The sequence below is a fragment of the Haemorhous mexicanus genome, chromosome 23 (genome assembly GCF_027477595.1).
Source record: "Haemorhous mexicanus isolate bHaeMex1 chromosome 23, bHaeMex1.pri, whole genome shotgun sequence".
Taxonomy (NCBI): domain Eukaryota; kingdom Metazoa; phylum Chordata; class Aves; order Passeriformes; family Fringillidae; genus Haemorhous; species Haemorhous mexicanus.
This window is the reverse complement of record NC_082363.1, coordinates 6,654,692-6,674,128: the sequence shown is the minus strand read 5'-3', so window position 1 is coordinate 6,674,128 and position 19,437 is coordinate 6,654,692. Positions and strand designations below refer to the sequence as shown.

The window sequence follows — 19,437 nt, the reverse complement described above, 5'->3', positions numbered from 1 at the left end:
TAAAGGCTCTCAGCACCCCCAGATCTGGATTAGAGCTGGTTTTAAAGGCTCTCAGCACCCCGAAATCTGGATTAGAACTGGTTTTAAAGGCTCTCAGCACCCCCAAATCCGGCTTGGAACTGGTTTTAAAGGCTCTCAGCACCCCAAATCTGGCTTGGGACTGGTTTTACTCTGCCCCCCCAAATCTGGCTTGGAATTGGTTTTAAAGGCTCTCAGCACCGCAAATCTGGATTAGAACTGGTTTTAAAGGCTCTCAGCACCCCCAGATCTGGCTTGGAACTGGTTTTAAAGGCTCTCAGCACCCCAAATCTGGATTAGAACTGGTTTTAAAGGCTCTCAGCACCCCAAATCTGGATTAGAACTGGTTTTAAAGGCTCTCAGCACCCCAAATCTGGCTTGGGACTGGTTTTACTCTGCCCCCCCAAATCTGGCTTGGAATTGGTTTTAAAGGCTCTCAGCACCCCCAAATCCGGCTTGGAACTGGTTTTAAAGGCTCTCAGCACCCCAAATCTGGATTAGAACTGGTTTTAAAGGCTCTCAGCACCCCTAAATCCTGCTTGGAACTGGTTTTAAAGGCTCTCAGCACCCCCAAATCCGGCTTGGAACTGGTTTTAAAGGCTCTCAGCACCCCCAAATCCGGCTTGGAACTGGTTTTAAAGGCTCTCAGCACCCCCAAATCCGGCTTGGAACTGGTTTTAAAGGCTCTCAGCACCCCAAATCCGGCTTGGAACTGGTTTTAGTCTGCCCCCCTAAATCCGGCTTGGAACTGGTTTTAAAGGCTCTCAGCACCCCAAATCCAGCTTGGAACTGGTTTTAAAGGCTCTCAGCACCCCAAATCTGGATTAGAACTGGTTTTAAAGGCTCTCAGCACCCCAAATCTGGCTTGGGACTGGTTTTAGTCTGCCCCTTCTGCCCCCCTTAATTCAGTTTGGAGCTGGTTTTCCTCTGCCCCTTCTGACCCCAAATCGGATCTAAAACTGGTTTTACTCTGCCCCCCCCAAGATGGGCCTTGGAACTGGTTTTAAAGGCTCTCAGCCGCCCCCGGTCGGGTTTAAGAGCGGTTTTAGAGGCGCTGAAAGGCGCGGCTCAGGCGGGGTTTAGCCAGGCTCGGCTCAGAGCCCGGATCCGCTCCCGGCAGGAATCCTCGAGCTGCGCTCGGCGCCGCGGGGAGCGGGAGTGCGGGGAACCGCCGGCATCCCGGCCCAGAGGGGGCTAAACCCAGCCTGACACCCCAAAAAATCCCTCACACCCCAAAAATATCCCTCACACCCCCAAAAATCCCTCACACCCCCGAAAAATCCCTCACACCCCAAAAAAACAGATCCTAAAATACAGATCCCAAAATACAGATCCCTTACACCCCCAAAAAATCCCTCACACCCCAAAAAAATCCCTCACATCCCAAAAAACAGAGCCCAAAATACAGATCCCAAAATACAGATCCCTTACACCCCCCAAAAATCCCTCGCACCCCAAAAAAATCCCTCACACCCCAAAATACAGAGCCCGAAACACAGATCCCAAAAAACAGATCCCTTACACCCCAAAAAAAATCCCTCACACCCCAAAAAAATCTCTCACATCCCAAAATACAGATCCCTTACACCCCAAAAAAATCCCTCACACCCCCAAAATCCCTCACACCCCCAAAAAAATCTCTCACACCCCAAAAAATCTCTCACACCCCAAAAAAATCTCTCACACCCCAAAAAAATCTCTCACACCCCAAAAAAATCCCTCACACCCCCAAAAATCTCTCACACCCCCAAAAAATCCCTCACACCCCAAAATACAGAGCCCAAAACGCAGATCCCAAAAACCAGATCCCTTACACCCCCCAAAAAATCCCTCACACCCCAAAAAAATCTCTCACATCCCAAAATACAGATCCCTTACACCCCAAAAAAATCTCTCACACCCCAAAAAACAGATCCTAAAATACAGATCCCAAAATACAGATCCCTCACATCCCCAAAAAATCCCTCACACCCCAAAAAACAGACTCTAAAATACAGATCCCAAAAAACAGATCCCTTACACCCCAAAAAAAATCCCTCGCACCCCAAAAAAATCCCTCACACCCCCAAAATCCCTCACACCCCAAAAAAATCCCTCACACCACCAAAATCTCTCACACCCCAAAAAAATCCCTCACACCCCAAAAAAATCTCTCACACCCCAAAAAACAGACTCTAAAACACAGATCCCAAAATACAGATCCCTTACACCCCCAAAAAATCCCTCACACCCCAAAATACAGAGCCCAAAAAACAAATCAGTCACACCCCAAAAGACAAATCCCTCAAAACAAACCTCTCATCCCAAAAAAACAAGTCCCAAAAACCCAAATCCCTCAAATCCCAAAAAACAAACCCCTCAGATCCCAAAACAAACCCCTCACACCCCCAAAAAATCGCTCACACCCCAAAAAAACAAACCCCAAACCCAGATCTTTCACATCACAAACCCCAAATTCCTCACACCCAAAAAACAGATCCCAAAACCCCAAATCTGTCACAGCCCAAAAAAGAAATCCCAAAACCCCAAATCTGTCACACCCCAAAAAAGAAATCCCAAAAACCCAAATCTGTCACAGCCCAAAAAAACCCCTCACACAAATCCCTAAAAACAAATCCCAAACCCCAAATTCCTTACATACTAAAAATCAAACCCCAAATCCCAAAAATCAAACCCCAAACCCCAAATTCCTCACACTCCAAACCCCAAACCCCAAACCTCTCACACCCCACACCCCAAATCTCTCACACCCCAAAAATCAAACCCCAAACCCCAAAAATCAAACCCCAATCCCCAAATTCCTCACACCCCAAACCCCAAACCTCTCACACCCCAAACCCCAAACCTCTCACACCCCAAACCTCTCACACCCCAAAAACCAAACCCCAAATCTCTCACACCCCAAACCCCAAATCTCTCACACCCCAAACCCCAAAAACCAAATCCCAAATCTCTCACAGCCCAAACCCCAAAAACCAAATCCCAAATCTCTCACACCCCACACCCCAACCCTCTCACACCCCAAAAATCAAACTCCAAACCCCAAATCTCTCACACCCCAAACCCCAAACCCCAACCCTCTCACACCCCAAAAGCTCCGCGGGGGGGAAGCGAAACCTCCCGAGCCGGGCAGGAGCAGGTGGAGTTTCCCAAAGTTTTTCCTCCTTTTTTTCCCTCAGTTTTCCCCTAAAAAATCCCCGCGAGCCCCGGCGCAGTCACGGGGCAGGAGAGCGCGGGTTCCCCATCCCAAATCCCAAACCCCAAACCCCGAATCCCAAATCCAGAATCTGGAATCCCGAATCCCAAACTCCGAGTCCGGAATCCCAAATCTCGAACCCCAAATCTCGAACCTCAAATCCTGAACCCCGAATCCTAAATCCTAAAAACCTCAAATCCAGAATCCTAAATCCCAAATCCCGAATCCTAAATCCCAAAAACCCCAAATCCCGAATCCTAAATCCCAAATCCCGAATCCTAAATCCTAAAACCCCAAATCCCGAATCCTAAATCCTAAAACCCCCAAATCCCGAATCCTAAATCCCCAAAAACCCCAGATCCTAAATCCTAAAACCCCCAAATCCCGAATCCTAAATCCTAAAACCCCCAAATCCCGGATCTAAATCCCCAAAAACCCCGAATCCTAAATCACAAAAACCCCAAATCCCAGATCCTAAATCCCAAAAAACCCCAAATCCCGAATCCTAAATGCCAAAAACCCCGAATCCCGAATCCTAAATGTCAAAAAACCCCAAATCCCGAATCTTAAATCCCAAAAACCCCCAAATCCCGAATCCTAAATCCCCAAAAACCCCAAATCCCGAATCCCAAATGCCAAAAAACCCCAAATCCCGGATCCTAAATCCCCAAATCCCGGATCCTAAATCCCCAAAACCCCAAATCCCGGATCCTAAATCCCCAAAACCCCAAATCCCGAATCCCAGTGGCGGCTCCGGCTCCTCGCGGCTCCCGGAGGAGTTTCCATCAACTCCCAGAAAAGGAGGAGGGAAAAAAAAATCAGGAAAAAAACCGAAAACCCAAAAGGGCAAAAGGAGGAGGAGGAGGAGGAGGAGGCTGGGAGCGATCCCAGGAACTGCCGGGAGCGGAGCTGCCCCCGCCCGGAGCGTCCCAGGAAAATCCGATTTTTGGGGATTTAATCCCAGGAAAATCAGATTTTTTTGGGGGGATTTATCCCACAGAAATCCCAATTTTGGGGGGATTTCATCCCAGAAAAATCAGATTTTTTTTTGGGATTTATCCCACAGAAATCCCAATTTGGGGGGGATTTTATCCCAGGGAAATCAGGGGGTTTTTTTGGGATTTAATCCCAGGGAAATCAAATTTTTGGAGGGATTTTATCTCAGGAAAATCAGATTTTTTGGGGATTTATCACAGGGAAATCAGATTTTTTTGGGGGGAGTTTATCCCAGGAAAATCAGCTTTTTTTTAGGATTTATCACAGGGAAATCAGCTTTTTTTGGGGGGGATTTTATCCCAGGGAAATCCTGAGGGTTTTGGGATTTTATCCCAGGAAAATCAGGGTTTTTTTGGGATTTAAGCCCAGGGAAATCAAATTTTGGAGGGGATTTTATCCCAGGAAAATCAGATTTTTTTTGGGGTTTACCACAGGGAAATCAGTTTTTGGGGGGGGATTTCATCCCAGGAAAATCAGGGGGTTTTTTGGGAATTTATTCCAGGGAAATCAGATTTTTGGGGGGGATTTTATCTCAGGAAAATCAGATTTTTTGGGGGGATTTATCACAGGGAAATCAGCTTTTGGGGGGGATTTTATCCCAAGGAAAATCAGGTTTTTTTGGAGATTTTATCCAAAGGAAATCACATTTTTTTGGAAATTTATCCCAGGGAAACCAGCTTTTTTGGGGGGATTTTATTCCAGGGTAATCCCGAGGTTTTTGGGAATTTATCCCAGGAAAATCTGGGTTTTTTTGGGGATTTTATCCCAAGGAAATCAGATTTTTCTGGGAATTTATCCCATGAAAATCAGCTTTTGGGGGATTTTATCCCAGGGAAATCAGCTTTTTTTGGGATTTTGGAATTCTGAGTTTTTTGGGGATTTCCCAAATCCGCCCCAGCCCCAATTCCCGACACGGCGGCGCCACCTCGTGGTCGATCCCAAAAATCCCCAAATTCCCGGAAAAATGGGAAAATTCCCAAATTTCTCCTGCTCCAAACGGGAAATAACCCGGCAGGGCAAAGCTCCCAGCGCTAATTAAGAATTCCTAATTAATCCTAATGAGCCGTCCTCATTCCTGGAAAAGAAATTCATGGAATTAATTCCCTTTTTTTGGTGATTTTTCTGCTGGAAATGGGATTTTCCTGCTTTAAAAATCCAATTTTTCCCCATGAAAATGGCAGGATTGATCACCCTGATTAATTAACTATTAATTAGCTGTAATTCTTAAATTAATATTCATTCAATTACTATTTATTAATTATTTATAAATTATATTTATAGAGAAATCAGATCTATTATCATTGAAATGATATATAATGATAAAAATTATATTTCTAGTTTATAACGTTATAATTTATAATTTAATATTAATTAAAAGAAACAATTATCAGCAGGAATGTTCCAAAGATTTCCTGAAATTCCAAGGAATTATTGGAATTATTGATGAGGAAGGAAAGACCCCGAGACATCCAAGGGAAGCTGGAAAATCCCACTGGAAAAAGGAAAAAAAAATCAGGAAAAATGAAGATTTTTCATTATTTTATTTATGAACTGGAATATCCCCAATCCCATTTTTTCCCCCATGGAATTTCATTCCCAAAAAAAAGCCCCACCAAGTGGATTTTGGATGGATTTTTATTAGGAATAAATCACTTTACAGCACAGCCATTCCCACTCCGAGCTTGGAAACTCCAGGAAAAAGGGAAAAAAAACCCCAAAAATCCGGGGATTTTTATCAAAAATGAAAAGTCTGTGGGAAAATTCCCAAACTTTGGAAATCCATGGAATTGCAGCTTGGAATTTCAAGGATTTATCCCAAGATTTTATCCTGAGGGAGAGGATGAAATTTCATTTTTGGGGTTTTTTTTTTTTAGGAAAAGCTGAATTCCCCAGAAAAAACCCAAATCAACCCCCCAAAAAAATGGGAATAAAAATTCCATTCCCAAACCCTGGAACCCACAGGGATCCCACAAATCTTCCTCCAAATCCAGGGAATTCCAAAGAATTGGAATTTTGGGGTTTAAATGCAAACAAAATTTTAGGGGAAAAAAAACCCAAAAAAATTGGGGTTGGGGATTTAAAGAATTTAAAACCCAATTTTGGGACAATCAAACCCCAATTCTGGGACACAAACCCCAATTTTAGGACACAAACCCCAATTTTGGGACAATCAAACCCCAATTTTGGGACACAAACCCCAATTCTGGGACACAAACCCCAATTTTGGGACACAAACCCCAATTTTGGGACACAAACCCCAATTTTGGGACAATCAAACCCCAATTTTGGGACACAAACCCCAATTTTGGGACAATCAAACCCCAATTTTGGGACACAAACCCAATTTTGGGACACAAACCCCCAATTTTGGGACACAAACCCCCAATTTTGGGACAATCAAACCCCAATTTTGGGACACAAACCCAATTTTGGGACACAAACCCCAATTTTGGGACAATCAAACCCCAATTTTGGGACACCAAACCCCAATTTTAGGACACAAACCCCCAATTTTGGGACACAAACCCCCAATTTTGGGACATAAACCCCATTTTGGGACACAAACCCCAATTTTGGGACACAAACCCCAATTTTGGGACACAAACCCCAATGTTGGGACACCAAACCCCAATTTTGGGACACAAACCCCCAATTTTGGGACATAAACCCCATTTTGGGACACAAACCCCAATTTTAGGACACAAACCCCCAATTTTGGGACACAAACCCCCAATTTTGGGACACAAACCCCCAATTCTGGGACACAAACCCCAATTTTGGGACACAAACCCCCAATTTTGGGACACAAACCCCCAATTTTGGGACAATCAAACCCCAATTTTGGGACACAAACCCCAATGTTGGGACACCAAACCCCAATTTTGGGACACAAACCCCCAATTTTGGGACACAAACCCCCAATTTTGGGACAATCAAACCCCAATTTTGGGACACAAACCCCAATGTTGGGACACCAAACCCCAATTTTGGGACACAAACTCCAATTTTGGGACACAAACCCCATTTTTGGGACACAAACCCCAATTTTAGGACACAAACCCCATTTTTAGGAGAATCAAACCCCAATTTTGAGACACCAAACCCCAATTTTGAGACACCAAACCCCAATTTTAGGACACAAACCCCAATTCTGGGACACAAACCCCAATTTTGGGACACAAACCCCCAATTTTGGGACAATCAAACCCCAATTTTGGGACACAAACCCCAATGTTGGGACACCAAACCCCAATTTTGGGACACAAACTCCAATTTTGGGACACAAACCCCATTTTTGGGACACAAACCCCAATTTTAGGACACAAACCCCATTTTTGGGACACAAACCCCAATTTTGGGACACAAACCCCATTTTTAGGAGAATCAAACCCCAATTTTGAGACACCAAACCCCAATTTTGAGACACCAAACCCCAATTTTAGGACACAAACCCCAATTCTGGGACACAAACCCCAATTTTGGGACACAAACCCCCAATTTTGGGACAATCAAACCCCAATTTTGGGACACAAACCCAATTTTGGGACACAAACCCCCAATTTTGGGACACAAACCCCAATTTTGGGACACAAACCCCAATTTTGGGACACAAACCCCCAATTTTGGGACACAAACCCCCAATTTTGGGACAATCAAACCCCAATTTTGGGACACAAACCCCAATGTTGGGACACCAAACCCCAATTTTGGGACACAAACCCCCAATTTTGGGACAATCAAACCCCAATTTTGGGACACAAACCCCAATGTTGGGACACCAAACCCCAATTTTGGGACACAAACTCCAATTTTGGGACACAAACCCCATTTTTGGGACACAAACCCCAATTTTAGGACACAAACCCCATTTTTGGGACACAAACCCCAATTTTGGGACACAAACCCCATTTTTGGGACACAAACCCCAATTTTGGGACACAAACCCCAATTCTGGGACACAAACCCCAATTCTGGGACAATCAAACCCCAATTTTGGGACACAAACCCCAATTTTGGGACAATCAAACCCCAATTCTGGGACACAAACCCCAATTTTAGGACACAAACCCCAATTTTGGGACACAAACCCCCAATTTTGGGACACAAACCCCAATTTTAGGACACAAACCCCAATTTTGGGACAATAAAACCAACAAATTTGACTTCTCAGCAGCAGGAAAACCCAAAACCCCACCAGGACCCAGGAAGGGCAAAAAAAATCCCAAAATTTCCACCCAAAGAGTCCCAACTCATCCTGAATTGAAAACTCCACAGAGTCAAAATTTGCTGAAGATCTTCAATTTTGAAACCACAGCTGGAGGAGAACTCCACAAATCAACGTGGGTCACCAACAATGCTTTGACTTCTGAACCCAAAACCCCACCAGGACCCAGGAAGGGCAAAAAACCCCCAAAATTTCCACCCAAAGAATCCCAACTGATCCTGAACTGAAAACTCAATGGAGTCAAAATTTCTTGAAGATCTTCAATGTTCAAATCACAGCTGGAGGAGAACTCCACAAATCACCGTTGGTCACCGAGCCCCACCAGAACCCAGCAAGGACAAAAATCCCAAATTTTCCACCCCAGGAGTCCCAACTGATCCTGAATTGGAAACTCAGCCGAGTCAAACTCTGAAGATCTCCGACGTCCACGCCCAGCTGGAGGAGAACTCCCCAGACCAAACGTTTGGGGCCGGACCCCAGAGTGCCCCCAGCCCCCGATCCCCCCAGCCCCACGTTTGGGCTCTGAGCCCTCACTCCTGGGCGATGCTCCTCAGCACGTACTTGGCTCTGTGGGCCAAGGCCACCACGAGCAGAACCCAAAACCCCACCAGGACCCAGGAAGGGCAAAAAAAATCCCAAAATTTCCACCCAAAGAGTCCCAACTCATCCTGAATTGAAAACTCCACAGAGTCAAACTTTGCTGAAGATCTTCAATGTTCAAATCACAGCTGGAGGAGAACTCTACAAATCAACGTGGGTCACCAACAATGCTTTGACTTCTGAACCCAAAACCCCACCAGGACCCAGGAAGGGCAAAAAAAATCCCAAAATTCTCCACCCAAAGTGTCCCAACTCATCCTGAATTGAAAACTCCACAGAATCAAATTTGCTGAAGATCTTCAATGTTCAAATCACAGCTGGAGGAGAACTCTACAAATCAACGTTGGTCACCGAGCCCCACCAGGACCCAGCAAGGACAAAAACCCCAAATTTTCCATCCCAAGGAATCCCAACTGATCCTGAATTGAAAACTCAACGGAGTCAAACTTTGCTGAAGATCTTCAATTTTGAAACCACAGCTGGAGGAGAACTCTACAAATCAACGTGGCTCCCCAACAACATTTTGATTTCCCAACCCAAAACCCCACCAGGACCCAGGAAGGGCAAAAAAACCCCAAATTTTCCACCCCAGGAGTCCCAACTGATCCTGAATTGAAAACTCCACAGAATCAAATTTGCTGAAGATCTTCAATGTTCAAAGCACAGCTGGAGGAGAACTCTACAAATCAACGTTGGTCACCAAGCCCCACCAGGACCCAGCAAGGACAAAAACCCCAAATTTTCCACCCAAGAATCCCAACTGAACCTGAATTGAAAACTCAGCCGAGTCAAACTCTGAAGATCTCCGACGTCCACGCCCAGCTGGAGGAGAACTCCCCAGACCAAAGGTCCCCAAGCCCCCGGCGGGGCCGGACCCCAAAGTGCCCCCAGCCCCCGATCCCCCCAGCCCCACGTTTGGGCTCTGAGCCCTCACTCCTGGGCGATGCTCCTCAGCACGTACTTGACTGTGTAGGCGAAGGCGGCGAAGCCCACGATGACAAACAAGTTCGCCAGGGCTCCCCCCAAGAGTCCGTGGTTCCTGGGGGGCTGCTGCAGCCCCCCGGCCGCGCCGGCCGCCGGCGCGCCGTGCCCGGGCAGCAGCGCGTGCCCGTTGTGCCCCAGGTGCGCGTCCCCGTCCGGCACCACGTCGGGCAGGGGCAGAGAGGGGGGTCTGGAGCTCAGCTCCTCCTGGGCCTTCTGCTTCTGCTTCATCTCCTGCACGGGGGAGAGGAATTTGGGGTGAACTGGGGGGGTTTTGGGTGAGTTCCTGTAGAGGGGAGAGGAATTTGGGGAGATTTGAGAGATTTTGGGTGATTTCCTGCATGGGGAGGTGGGATTTGGGGTGATTTGGGGTGGTTTTGGGGGGATTTCCTGCATGGAAAGGTGGGACTTGGGCAGGGAGGGAGGTTTGGAGCTCCACTCCTCCTGGGCCTTCTGCTTCATCTCCTGCACGGGGGAGAGGAATTTGGGGTGGTTTTGGGTGATTTCCTCTAGAGGGGAGAGGAATTTGAGGTGATTTGAGAGATTTTGGGGTGATTTCCTGCATGGGGAGGTGGGATTTGGGATGATTTGGGTGGGTTTTGGTTGGTTTCCTGCATTGGGAAATTGGAATTTGGGGAAGGGCAGAGAGGAAGGTTTGGAGCTCAGCTCCTCCTGGGCCTTCTGCTTCTGCTTCATCTCCTGCACGGGGGAGAGGAATTTGGGGAGATTTGGGGGGGTTTTGGGTGAGTTCCTTCACAGGAAAGTGGAATTTGGGGAGATGTGGGGTGGTTTTGGTTGGTTTCCTGCATGGGAAATTGGAATTTAGGGAAGGGCAGAGAGGGAGGTCTGGAGCTCAGCTCCTCCTGGGCCCTCTGCTTCTGCTTCATCTTCTGCACGGGGGAGAGGAATTTGGGGTGAACTGGGTGGGTTTTGGGTGAGTTCCTGCATGGGGAGGTGGAATTTGGGGTGATTTGGGGTGGTTTGGGGTGATTTTCCTGCATGGGGAGGTGGGATTCAGGCAGGGGCAGCAAGGGGGATCTGGAGCTCAGCTCCTCCTGGGCCTTCTGCTTCTGCTTCATCTCCTGCACAGGGGAGAGGAATTTGGGGAGATTTGAGAGATTTTGGGGGGATTTCCTGTAGATAGGAAGAGGAATTTGGGGTGATTTGGGGTGGTTTTGGGGGGATTTTCCTGCATGGGAAGGTGGGATTTGGGGTGATTTGGGGGTTTTGGGTGATTTCCTGCATGGCAAGGTGGAATTTGGGGTGATTTGGGGGCTTTTGGGTGACTTCCTGTAGATAGGAAGAGGAATTTGGGGTGATTTGGGGGTTTTTGGGTGATTTCCTGCATGGGAAGATGGAATTTGGGGTGATTTGGGGTGGTTTTGGGTGATTTCCTACATGGTAAGGTGGGATTTGGGGTGATTTGGGGGTTTTTGGTGATTTCCTGCATGGCAAGGTAGAATTTGTGGTGATTTGGGGTTTTTTGGGTGATTTCCTGCACAGGAAAGGTGGAATTTGGGGTGATTTGGGTGATTTCCTGCATGGTAAGGTGGAATTTGGGGTGATTTGGGTGGGTTTTGGGTGATTTCCTGCACAGCAAAGTGGAATTTGGGGTGATTTGGGTGGGTTTTGGGTGATTTCCTGCACGGGAAAGTGGAATTTGGGGAGGGGCAGGGCGGGAGGTCTGGAGCTGAAAAATGAAGAATTAATAATGAAGATTTCCTTACCTCCACCACCTCAGGGAAGAGCTCACAGAAGACTTTGTCTTTTAAATTAAATGCTAAGCTCTGTGCAGCCAGCTGCCTTTTCTGGGGAGAAAAACCACATTTATCAGCAATCCCATGAAAACTCAATTTATTGATTTCAATCCCATGAAAATTCAATTTATTGATTTCAATTCCACCCCTGATTTCCCCCCAGAATGGTGCAAACCTCACACCAAGTGGTTTTTAACATTTAAAACATCAAACTTGAAAGGATTTTTCAGTAAAATTGGTATTTCTACGCTTCAAACATGAAATTTTTGAGGATTTTTCAGTAAAATTGATGTTTTAACACCTCAAACACCCAGTTTGTGAGGATTTTTCAGTAAAATTGATACTTTAACACCTCAAACACCCAGTCTGTGAGGATTTTTCCCCACAATTGGTGTTTTAACACCTCAGGCACCCAATTTGTGAGGATTTTTCAGTAAAATTGATATTTAAACACCTCAAACACTCAATTTGTGAGGATTTTCCCCCACAACTGATGCTTTTACACCTCAAGCACCAAATTTTTGAGGATTTTTCCCTACAATTGTTACTTTAACACCTCAAACACCCAGTCTGTGAGGATTTTTCAGTAAAATTGATACTTTAACACCTCCAACACCCAGTCTGTGAGGATTTTCCCCCACAACTGACACTTTAACACCTCCAACACCCAGTCTGTGAGGACTTTTCAGTAAAATTGATACTTTAGCACCTCCAACACCCAACCTGTGAGGATTTTTCAGTAAAATTGATACTTTAACACCTCAAACACCCAATTTGTGAGGATTTTCCCCCACAACTGATGCTTTAACACCTCAAACACCCAATCTGTGAGGATTTTCCCCCACGACTGTTGCTTTAACAGCCCAGGCCCCCAGTCTGTGAGGATGTTTCAGTAAAACTGATACTTTAACACCTCAAACACCCAATCTGTGAGGATTTTTCAGTAAAATTGATATTTTAACATTTCAAACATGAAATTTGTGAGGATTTTTCAGTAAAACTGATGCTTTAACACCTCAAACACCCAGTCTGTGAGGATCTTCCCCTACAATTGATGCTTTAACACCTCCAACACCCAGTTTGTGAGGATTTTCCCCACAACTGATACTTTAACACCTCAGGCACCCAACTTGTGAGGATTTTTCCCCCACAACTGATGTTTTAACACCTCAAACACCCAGTCTGTGAGGATTTTTCAGTAAAATTGATATTTTAACATATCAAACATGAAATTTGTGAGGATTTTTCAGTAAAATTGATACTTTAACACCTCCAACACCCAGTCTGTGAGGATTTTCCCCCACAATTGATACTTTAACACCTCAAACACCCAATTTGTGAGGATTTTCCCCCACTGCTGATGCTTTAACACCTCCAACACCCAGTCTGTGAGGATTTTTCAGTAAAACTGATACTTTAACACCTCAAACACCCAATTTTTGAGGATTTTCCCCCACTGCTGATGCTTTAACACCTGAGGCCCCCAGTCTGTGAGCGAGCTGCCTGCAGCTGCTGCTCTGCCGGCCCCGTGAGGAGCAGGAGCAGAACAGCCATTCCCAGGAATCCTGGAGGGGCAGGAATGCCGGGAGTGAGGATTTTCCCCCACAGCTGATGCTTTAACACCTGAGGCCCCCAGTCTGTGAGCGGGCTGCTGGCAGTGGCTGCTCTGCCGGCCCCGTGAGGAGCAGGAGCAGGACAGCCATTCCCAGGAATCCTGGAGGGGCAGGAATGCCGGGACTCACGGTGAACTCGGAGGTCTCGATGCTGCCCAGGGTGGGGCCCTTCTCCACCATGAAGCTCAGCAGCCCCGTCAGGATGGTGGAGACCGACCAGGCCGGGTTCCAGGTGTCCGGGTGGAAATCCGTGATGGACAGACAGAGCCTGGGAGAGGACAGACAGACAGCCACGGGCAGGGGTGGGGTGGGAATGGGAATGGTGGGAATGGGAATGGTGGGAATGGTGGGATGGGAATGGTGGGAATGGGAATGGTGGGAATGGGAATGGTGGGGTGGGAATGGTGGGGTGGGAATGGTGGGGTGGGAATGGTGGGGTGGGAATGGTGGGGTGGGAATGGTGGGGTGGGAATGGTGGGGATGGGAATGGTGGGGTGGGAATGGTGGGGATGGCTGGGTGGGAATGGTGGGGATGGGAATGGTGGGGTGGGAATGGGAATGATTGGAATGGTGGGGTGGGAATGAGAATGCTGGGAATGGGAATGGTGGGGATGGAACGGGGGGGGTGGGAATGGCGGGGTGGGAATGGGAATGGGAAGGGTGGGAATGGGAATGGTGGGGTGAGGTGGGAATGGGAATGGTGGGAACGGCTGGGGGGAAATGAGAATGGTGGGAATGGGACTGCTGGGAATGGTGGGGTGGGAATGGTGGGGTGGGAATGGTGGGGATGGGAATGGGGGGAATGGGAATGGGGGGAATGGGAATGGGGGGAATGGGAATGGGGGGATGGGAATGGGGGGATGGGAATGGGGGGATGGGAATGGGGGGATGGGAATGGGGGGATGGGAATGGGGGGATGGGAATGGGGGGATGGGAATGGGGGGATGGGAATGGGGGGATGGGAATGGGGGGATGGGAATGGGGGGATGGGAATGGGGGGATGGGAATGGGAAGGGTGGGAATGCGAATGGTGGGGATGGCGGGGTGGGAATGGGAATGGTGGGGATGGGAATGGTGGGGATGGGAATGGTGGGGATGGGAATGGTGGGATGGGAATGGTGGGATGGGAATGGTGGGAATGGTGGGAATGGGGTGAATGGCTGGGGGGGAATGAGAATGGTGGGAATGGGAATGCTGGGAATGGTGGGGTGGGAATGGCGGGGTGGGAATGGTGGGAATGGGAATGGTGGGAATGGGAATGGTGGGAATGGGAATGGGGGGAATGGGGGGAATGGGGGGAATGGGGGGAATGGGGGGAATGGGGGGAATGGGGGGAATGGGGGGAATGGGGGGAATGGGGGGAATGGGGGGAATGGGGGGAATGGGGGGAATGGGGGGAATAGGAAGGGTGGGAATGGTGGGAATGGGAATGGTGGGGATGGGAATGGTGGGGTGGGAATGGTGGGAATGGTGGGGTGGGAATGGTGGGGATGGGAATTGGAATGGTGGGAATGCTTGGGGTGGGAATGCTTGGAATGCTGGGAAGGAGTCCTTGATTTGGGATGGGAATGGCTGGAACATTGGGAAGGACTCCTTGATTTAGGATGGGACCCAGCTGGGATGGAAATGGCTGGAACACTGGGAAGGGGTCCTGGATTTGGGATGAGAATGGCTGGGATGGGAATGGCTGGAACATTGGGAAGACTCCTGGATTTGGGATGGGAATGGCTGGTATGGGAATTGATGGAATACTGGGAAGGAGTCCAGGATTTGGGATGGGAATTGATGGAATACTGGGAAGGAGTCCAGGATTTGGGATGGGAATGGCTGGGATGCTGGGAAGACTCCTTGATTTGGGGTGGGAATTGATGGAATACTGGGAAGGAGTGCAGGATTTGGGATGGGAATTGATGGAATACTAGGAAGGAGTCCTGGATTTGGGATGGGGATGGCTGCAGGGTTGGGAAGCACTCCTTACCTTGTGTTGCACTTGAACCTTCCATTGGGGGTGATCATATAAATACTGGGGGGTTTGAAAGGGAATTCTCGAGGGAATATTAATTTTCCGTGGTAATATCCACCTGCAAACCAGCAAAAAATGGGTTAAATGAGTTCTATTTAACAAAAAACTCCCACCCTCAATTCCCCTGCTTCATTCCTTCTCCTAAACTACCCCAAAATGGGCAAATTAAATTGTATTTGATAAACATATATAAAATTATAGTGGATAAACCCCACTCCTGATAAGAGAAGAATGACTGACAGCAGCTTTCCCAGTTTTTGGGGCTGTTTTTAGTGGGATTATTTTGCCTTTTCCCACCCCCTGGAGCTCCTGAATTTCCACACAAACCCCCAGGCAGGATTCACCTTCATAGGGGGTCAGCTCGGGCCCTCGCACCACGTAGTGCCTGGAAAAGAGGGGATGGAACACTGGGAACCCACAAAAACCGGGAGCAGCCTCGGGCAAAGCTCCCTCTGCACCTGCCCGGGCTCCAGGAGAGAGGGACAAACACCTGGCAGCCTGGGAAACCTGCTCTGCTCCGGAGAGAGGGACAGCCCACCCCAGCTCCCATCCCAGTGCCAATTCCCACCCCAATTCCCAGAGTGAAGGACAATCCACCCCAGCTCCCATCTCAATTCCCAATTCCCACCCCAATTCCCAGAGTGAAGGACAATCCACCCCAGCTCCCATCTCAATTCCCAATTCCCACCCCAATTCCCAGACTGAGGGACAGCCCACCCCAGCTCCCATCCCAGAGCCAATTCCCACCCCAATTCCCAGACTGAGGGACAGTCCACCCCAGCGCCCATCCCAGGCCAATTCCCACCCCAATTCCCAGAGAGAGGGACAATCCACCCCAGCTCCCATCCCAATTCCCAATTCCCACCCCAATTCCCAGACTGAGGGACAATCCACCCCAACTCCCATCTCAATTCCCAATTCCCACCCCAATTCCCAGAGAGAGGGACAGCCCACCCCAGCTCCCATCCCAGGGCCAATTCCCACCCCAATTCCCAGACTGAGGGACAATCCACCCCAGCTCCCATCCCTGTGCCAATTCCCACCCCAATTCCCAGAGAGAGGGACAACCCACCCCAACTCCCATCTCAATTCCCAATTCCCACCCCAATTCCCAGACTGAGGGACAATCCACCCCAGCTCCCATCTCAATTCCCACCCCAATTCCCAGACTGAGGGACAATCCACCCCAGCTCCCATCCCAATTCCCAATTCCCACCCCAATTCCCAGACTGAGGGACAATCCACCCCAGCTCCCATCCCAGTGCCAATTCCCACCCCAATTCCCAGACTGAGGGACAATCCACCCCAGCTCCCATCCCAATTCCCAATTCCCTCTGCAGTTCCTATCCCCAAGTCCCATCCCAGCTCCTACCCCAGCTGTCCATTCCCAATTCCCATCCCAATTCTCTCCCCAATTCCCAACCCCATCCTTAATTCCTACCCCTAGTCCCCATTCCCACCTCCAATCCCCCCATCCTGAATTCCCAATTCCCTCCCCAATTCTCTCACCATCCACAATTCCCACCTCCACTCCCCATCCCAATCCCACCTCCCATCCCTATTTCCCCCCCCAATTCCCATCCCCATTCCCACTCCCATTATTTCCCATTCCCATTCCCCACTCCCATTTCCCAATTCCCATTCCCCAATTCCCATTCCCCACTCTCCATTCCCACTCCCCAATTCCCCATTCCCATTCCCCACTCCCAATTCCCATTCCCCGATCCCCAATTCCCCACTCCCCATTCCCCAATTCCCCACTCCCCAATTCCCATTCCCATTTCCCACTCCCATTCCCAGTTCCCATTTCCCAGTTCCCATTTCCCACTCCCATTCCCAGTTCCCATTTCCCAGTTCCCATTTCCCACTCCCATTCCCCAATTCCCAGTTCCCAGTTCCCCAATTCCCAGTTCCCAATTTTCATTCCCATTCCTCAATTCCCATTCCCCACTCCCCATTCCCCAATTCCCAGTTCCCCATTCCCCAATTCCCCACTCCCATGTCCCATTCCCCAATTCCCAGTTCCCCATTCCCATTCCCCATTCCCATTCCCCATTCCCCAATTCCCATTCCCCACTCCCCACTCCCATGTCCCATTCCCCAATTCCCATTCCCCATTCCCCATTCCCAGTTCCCCAATTCCCCATTCCCCAATTCCCAGTTCCCCATTCCCCAATTCCCATTCCCCATTCCCCATTCCCCAGTTCCCATTCCCCAGTTCCCATTCCCCATTCCCCATTCCCCAGTTCCCATTCCCCATTCCCCAGTTCCCATTCCCCAATTCCAATTCCCCATTCCCCAATTCCCCGTTCCCCATTCCCCAATTCCCATTCCCCAATTCCCATTCCCCATTCCCCAGTTCCCATTCCCCATTCCCCAGTTCCCATTCCCCATTCCCCATTCCCCACTCCCCAATTCCCAGTTCCCAATTCTCATTCCCATTCCCCAATTCCCAATTCCCACTCCCCAGTTCCCCAATTCCCCATTCCCCCCTCCCCAGTTCCCACCATTCCAGGATGTTGGAGGGCAGGGGCTCAGCACAGATGTAAGGCACTGGATCCTTTTTGATCCTCAGGTAATCCTGCTTCAGCCTCTGCGTGGCTGTGGTGGGGGCCCTCTTATTGCTGCTGCTGCTGCTCATCTGAATGAAAACCCGTTAATTCCTTAATTACAACCCCCTCCACTCGTTAAATCCATCCAGGCCACCTCAGCAAGCACAGAGCTTCACAGAACCCTTCTCCTGCTCCCCAAAAAACCCACCCTACGGGCTGTATGTAAAGCATAAACTGAATTATTTTGATTTTTAAGGAAAACCTTGACAATACAACCTCAAAGAGTTTTATTTTACAGGTTGCATTTGAGATCTAAACTCAATTATTTAGATTTTTACAGAGCAAAAATCATGGAAAATCTTAATAATGGAGTCTAATTAACAACAATTAATTAGTGCAACTTTAATAAGCACAGAGCTTCGTGGAACCTTTCTCCAGGTCTTTATAAAATCCACCTTATGGGCTGTATTTGAGAGATAAACTCAATGATTTGGATTTAAATTCGATTCTTAGAATTTTTAAGGAGCGAGAACCATGGAAAAAGGGAGGAGAAAAAGGGTAAAAAGGAGGGACAAAGGGGAGAAAAAGGGGGAATAAAAGAGAGAGGAGGAAAAGAGGAAACAGAGAGAGGGAAAAAGGGAAAGAGGGAGGGAGGGAATGAAAGGGAGAGGAGAAAAGGAGAGAATAAGGGGGAAAAGGGAGAGGTAAGGAGCGAGGAACTGACAGGAAAAGGGGAAAGGAAGGGAAGGAATGAGAGGGAGAAGGAGTGAAAGAGGAACCAGAGAGGGAGGGAAGGAGGGAAAGAGAAAGGGAGGGACTGAGAGAGGGGACCGGTGGAAAAGGAGGGAGGAAGGAGAAACACAGGGAGAAGGAGAACGGCAGAGGGTGGAGGGAGACACGAACACAGCCGAGGAAAGGAGGGGCTGAAAGAGAAGGGAAAGGTGGAGAAGGGAGAGAAGGAGAGGCGAAAACGGAGGGAGAAGGAGAACGGCAGAGACGGGGTGAGACAGGAAGGCAGCCCGCCGTCCCTCCCCGTCCCGCTCACCTCTCCGCGGCCGCCAGGCCCCGGGCGGCCCCTCCTGCCCGCGGCCGAGGGAGGGAGGCAGGCGGGGAGCGGCGGCCGGGCCGCGATGGCGGCGGAGCGGGCGGGGCGGGCAGCGGCGGCCGCGGCTCCCTCACGGCTCCAGCCAAGATGGCGGCGCTGCCGGGAAGGAGCAGCGGCGCTTCCGGGGCCCGCGCGCCACTTCCGTTTCCTGGGCCGCGCGCGCGTCACTTCCGCTTCCGGGGCCGCGCGCGGTGGGCGGGAACCGTGTGGGGAACCGTGAGGGGAGCGCGCCGCCAGCCCTGTCGCGACAGAAAGAGAGAAAATGTCGCGGTGGGGACACGGCCCCGCGCCCTGTCGCGACAGAAAGAGAGGAAATGTCGCGGTGGGGACACGGCCCCGCGCCCTGTCGCGACAGAAAGAGAGGAAATATC

General features: G+C 49.2%; 1 protein-coding gene across 3 annotated transcripts; it reads right to left on the bottom strand.

Moving 5' to 3' along the window:
* Window positions 1-8,493: 8,493 nt before the first annotated feature.
* Window positions 8,494-19,176, bottom strand: UBE2J2 (ubiquitin conjugating enzyme E2 J2). Of its 3 annotated transcripts, XR_009489267.1 has the most exons (8): window positions 19,007-19,176; window positions 17,917-18,050; window positions 15,754-15,794; window positions 15,365-15,467; window positions 13,516-13,654; window positions 11,744-11,824; window positions 9,802-10,250; window positions 8,494-9,642 (listed from the first exon to the last, which is right to left on the bottom strand). XR_009489267.1 is itself a non-coding variant. In XM_059866603.1 (7 exons), exons 2-7 carry the CDS (start codon window positions 18,048-18,050, stop codon window positions 9,966-9,968), a joined length of 783 nt encoding a protein of 260 aa, XP_059722586.1. In that variant the 5' UTR covers window positions 19,007-19,176; the 3' UTR covers window positions 8,494-9,965. The 3 variants fall into 3 exon arrangements, 2 of the variants coding, with proteins under 2 accessions (XP_059722586.1, XP_059722584.1); XM_059866603.1 differs by having other exon boundaries at window positions 8,494-10,250; XM_059866601.1 differs by lacking the exons at window positions 8,494-9,642; window positions 9,802-10,250 and adding an exon at window positions 10,694-11,098.
* Window positions 19,177-19,437: the final 261 nt, after the last annotated feature.

Coding starts and splice junctions, on each gene's coding strand:
- UBE2J2 (XM_059866601.1), bottom strand. CDS start 18,050: ATGAGCAGCAGCAGCAGCAATAAGAGGGCCCCCACCACAGCCACGCAG. Junction 13,655..15,364: donor AGGTTCAAGTGCAACACAAG/GTAAGGAGTGCT, acceptor GTCCTCTCCCAG/GCTCTGTCTGTCCATCACGG. Junction 11,825..13,515: donor TCGAGACCTCCGAGTTCACC/GTGAGTCCCGGC, acceptor TTTTCTCCCCAG/AAAAGGCAGCTGGCTGCACA.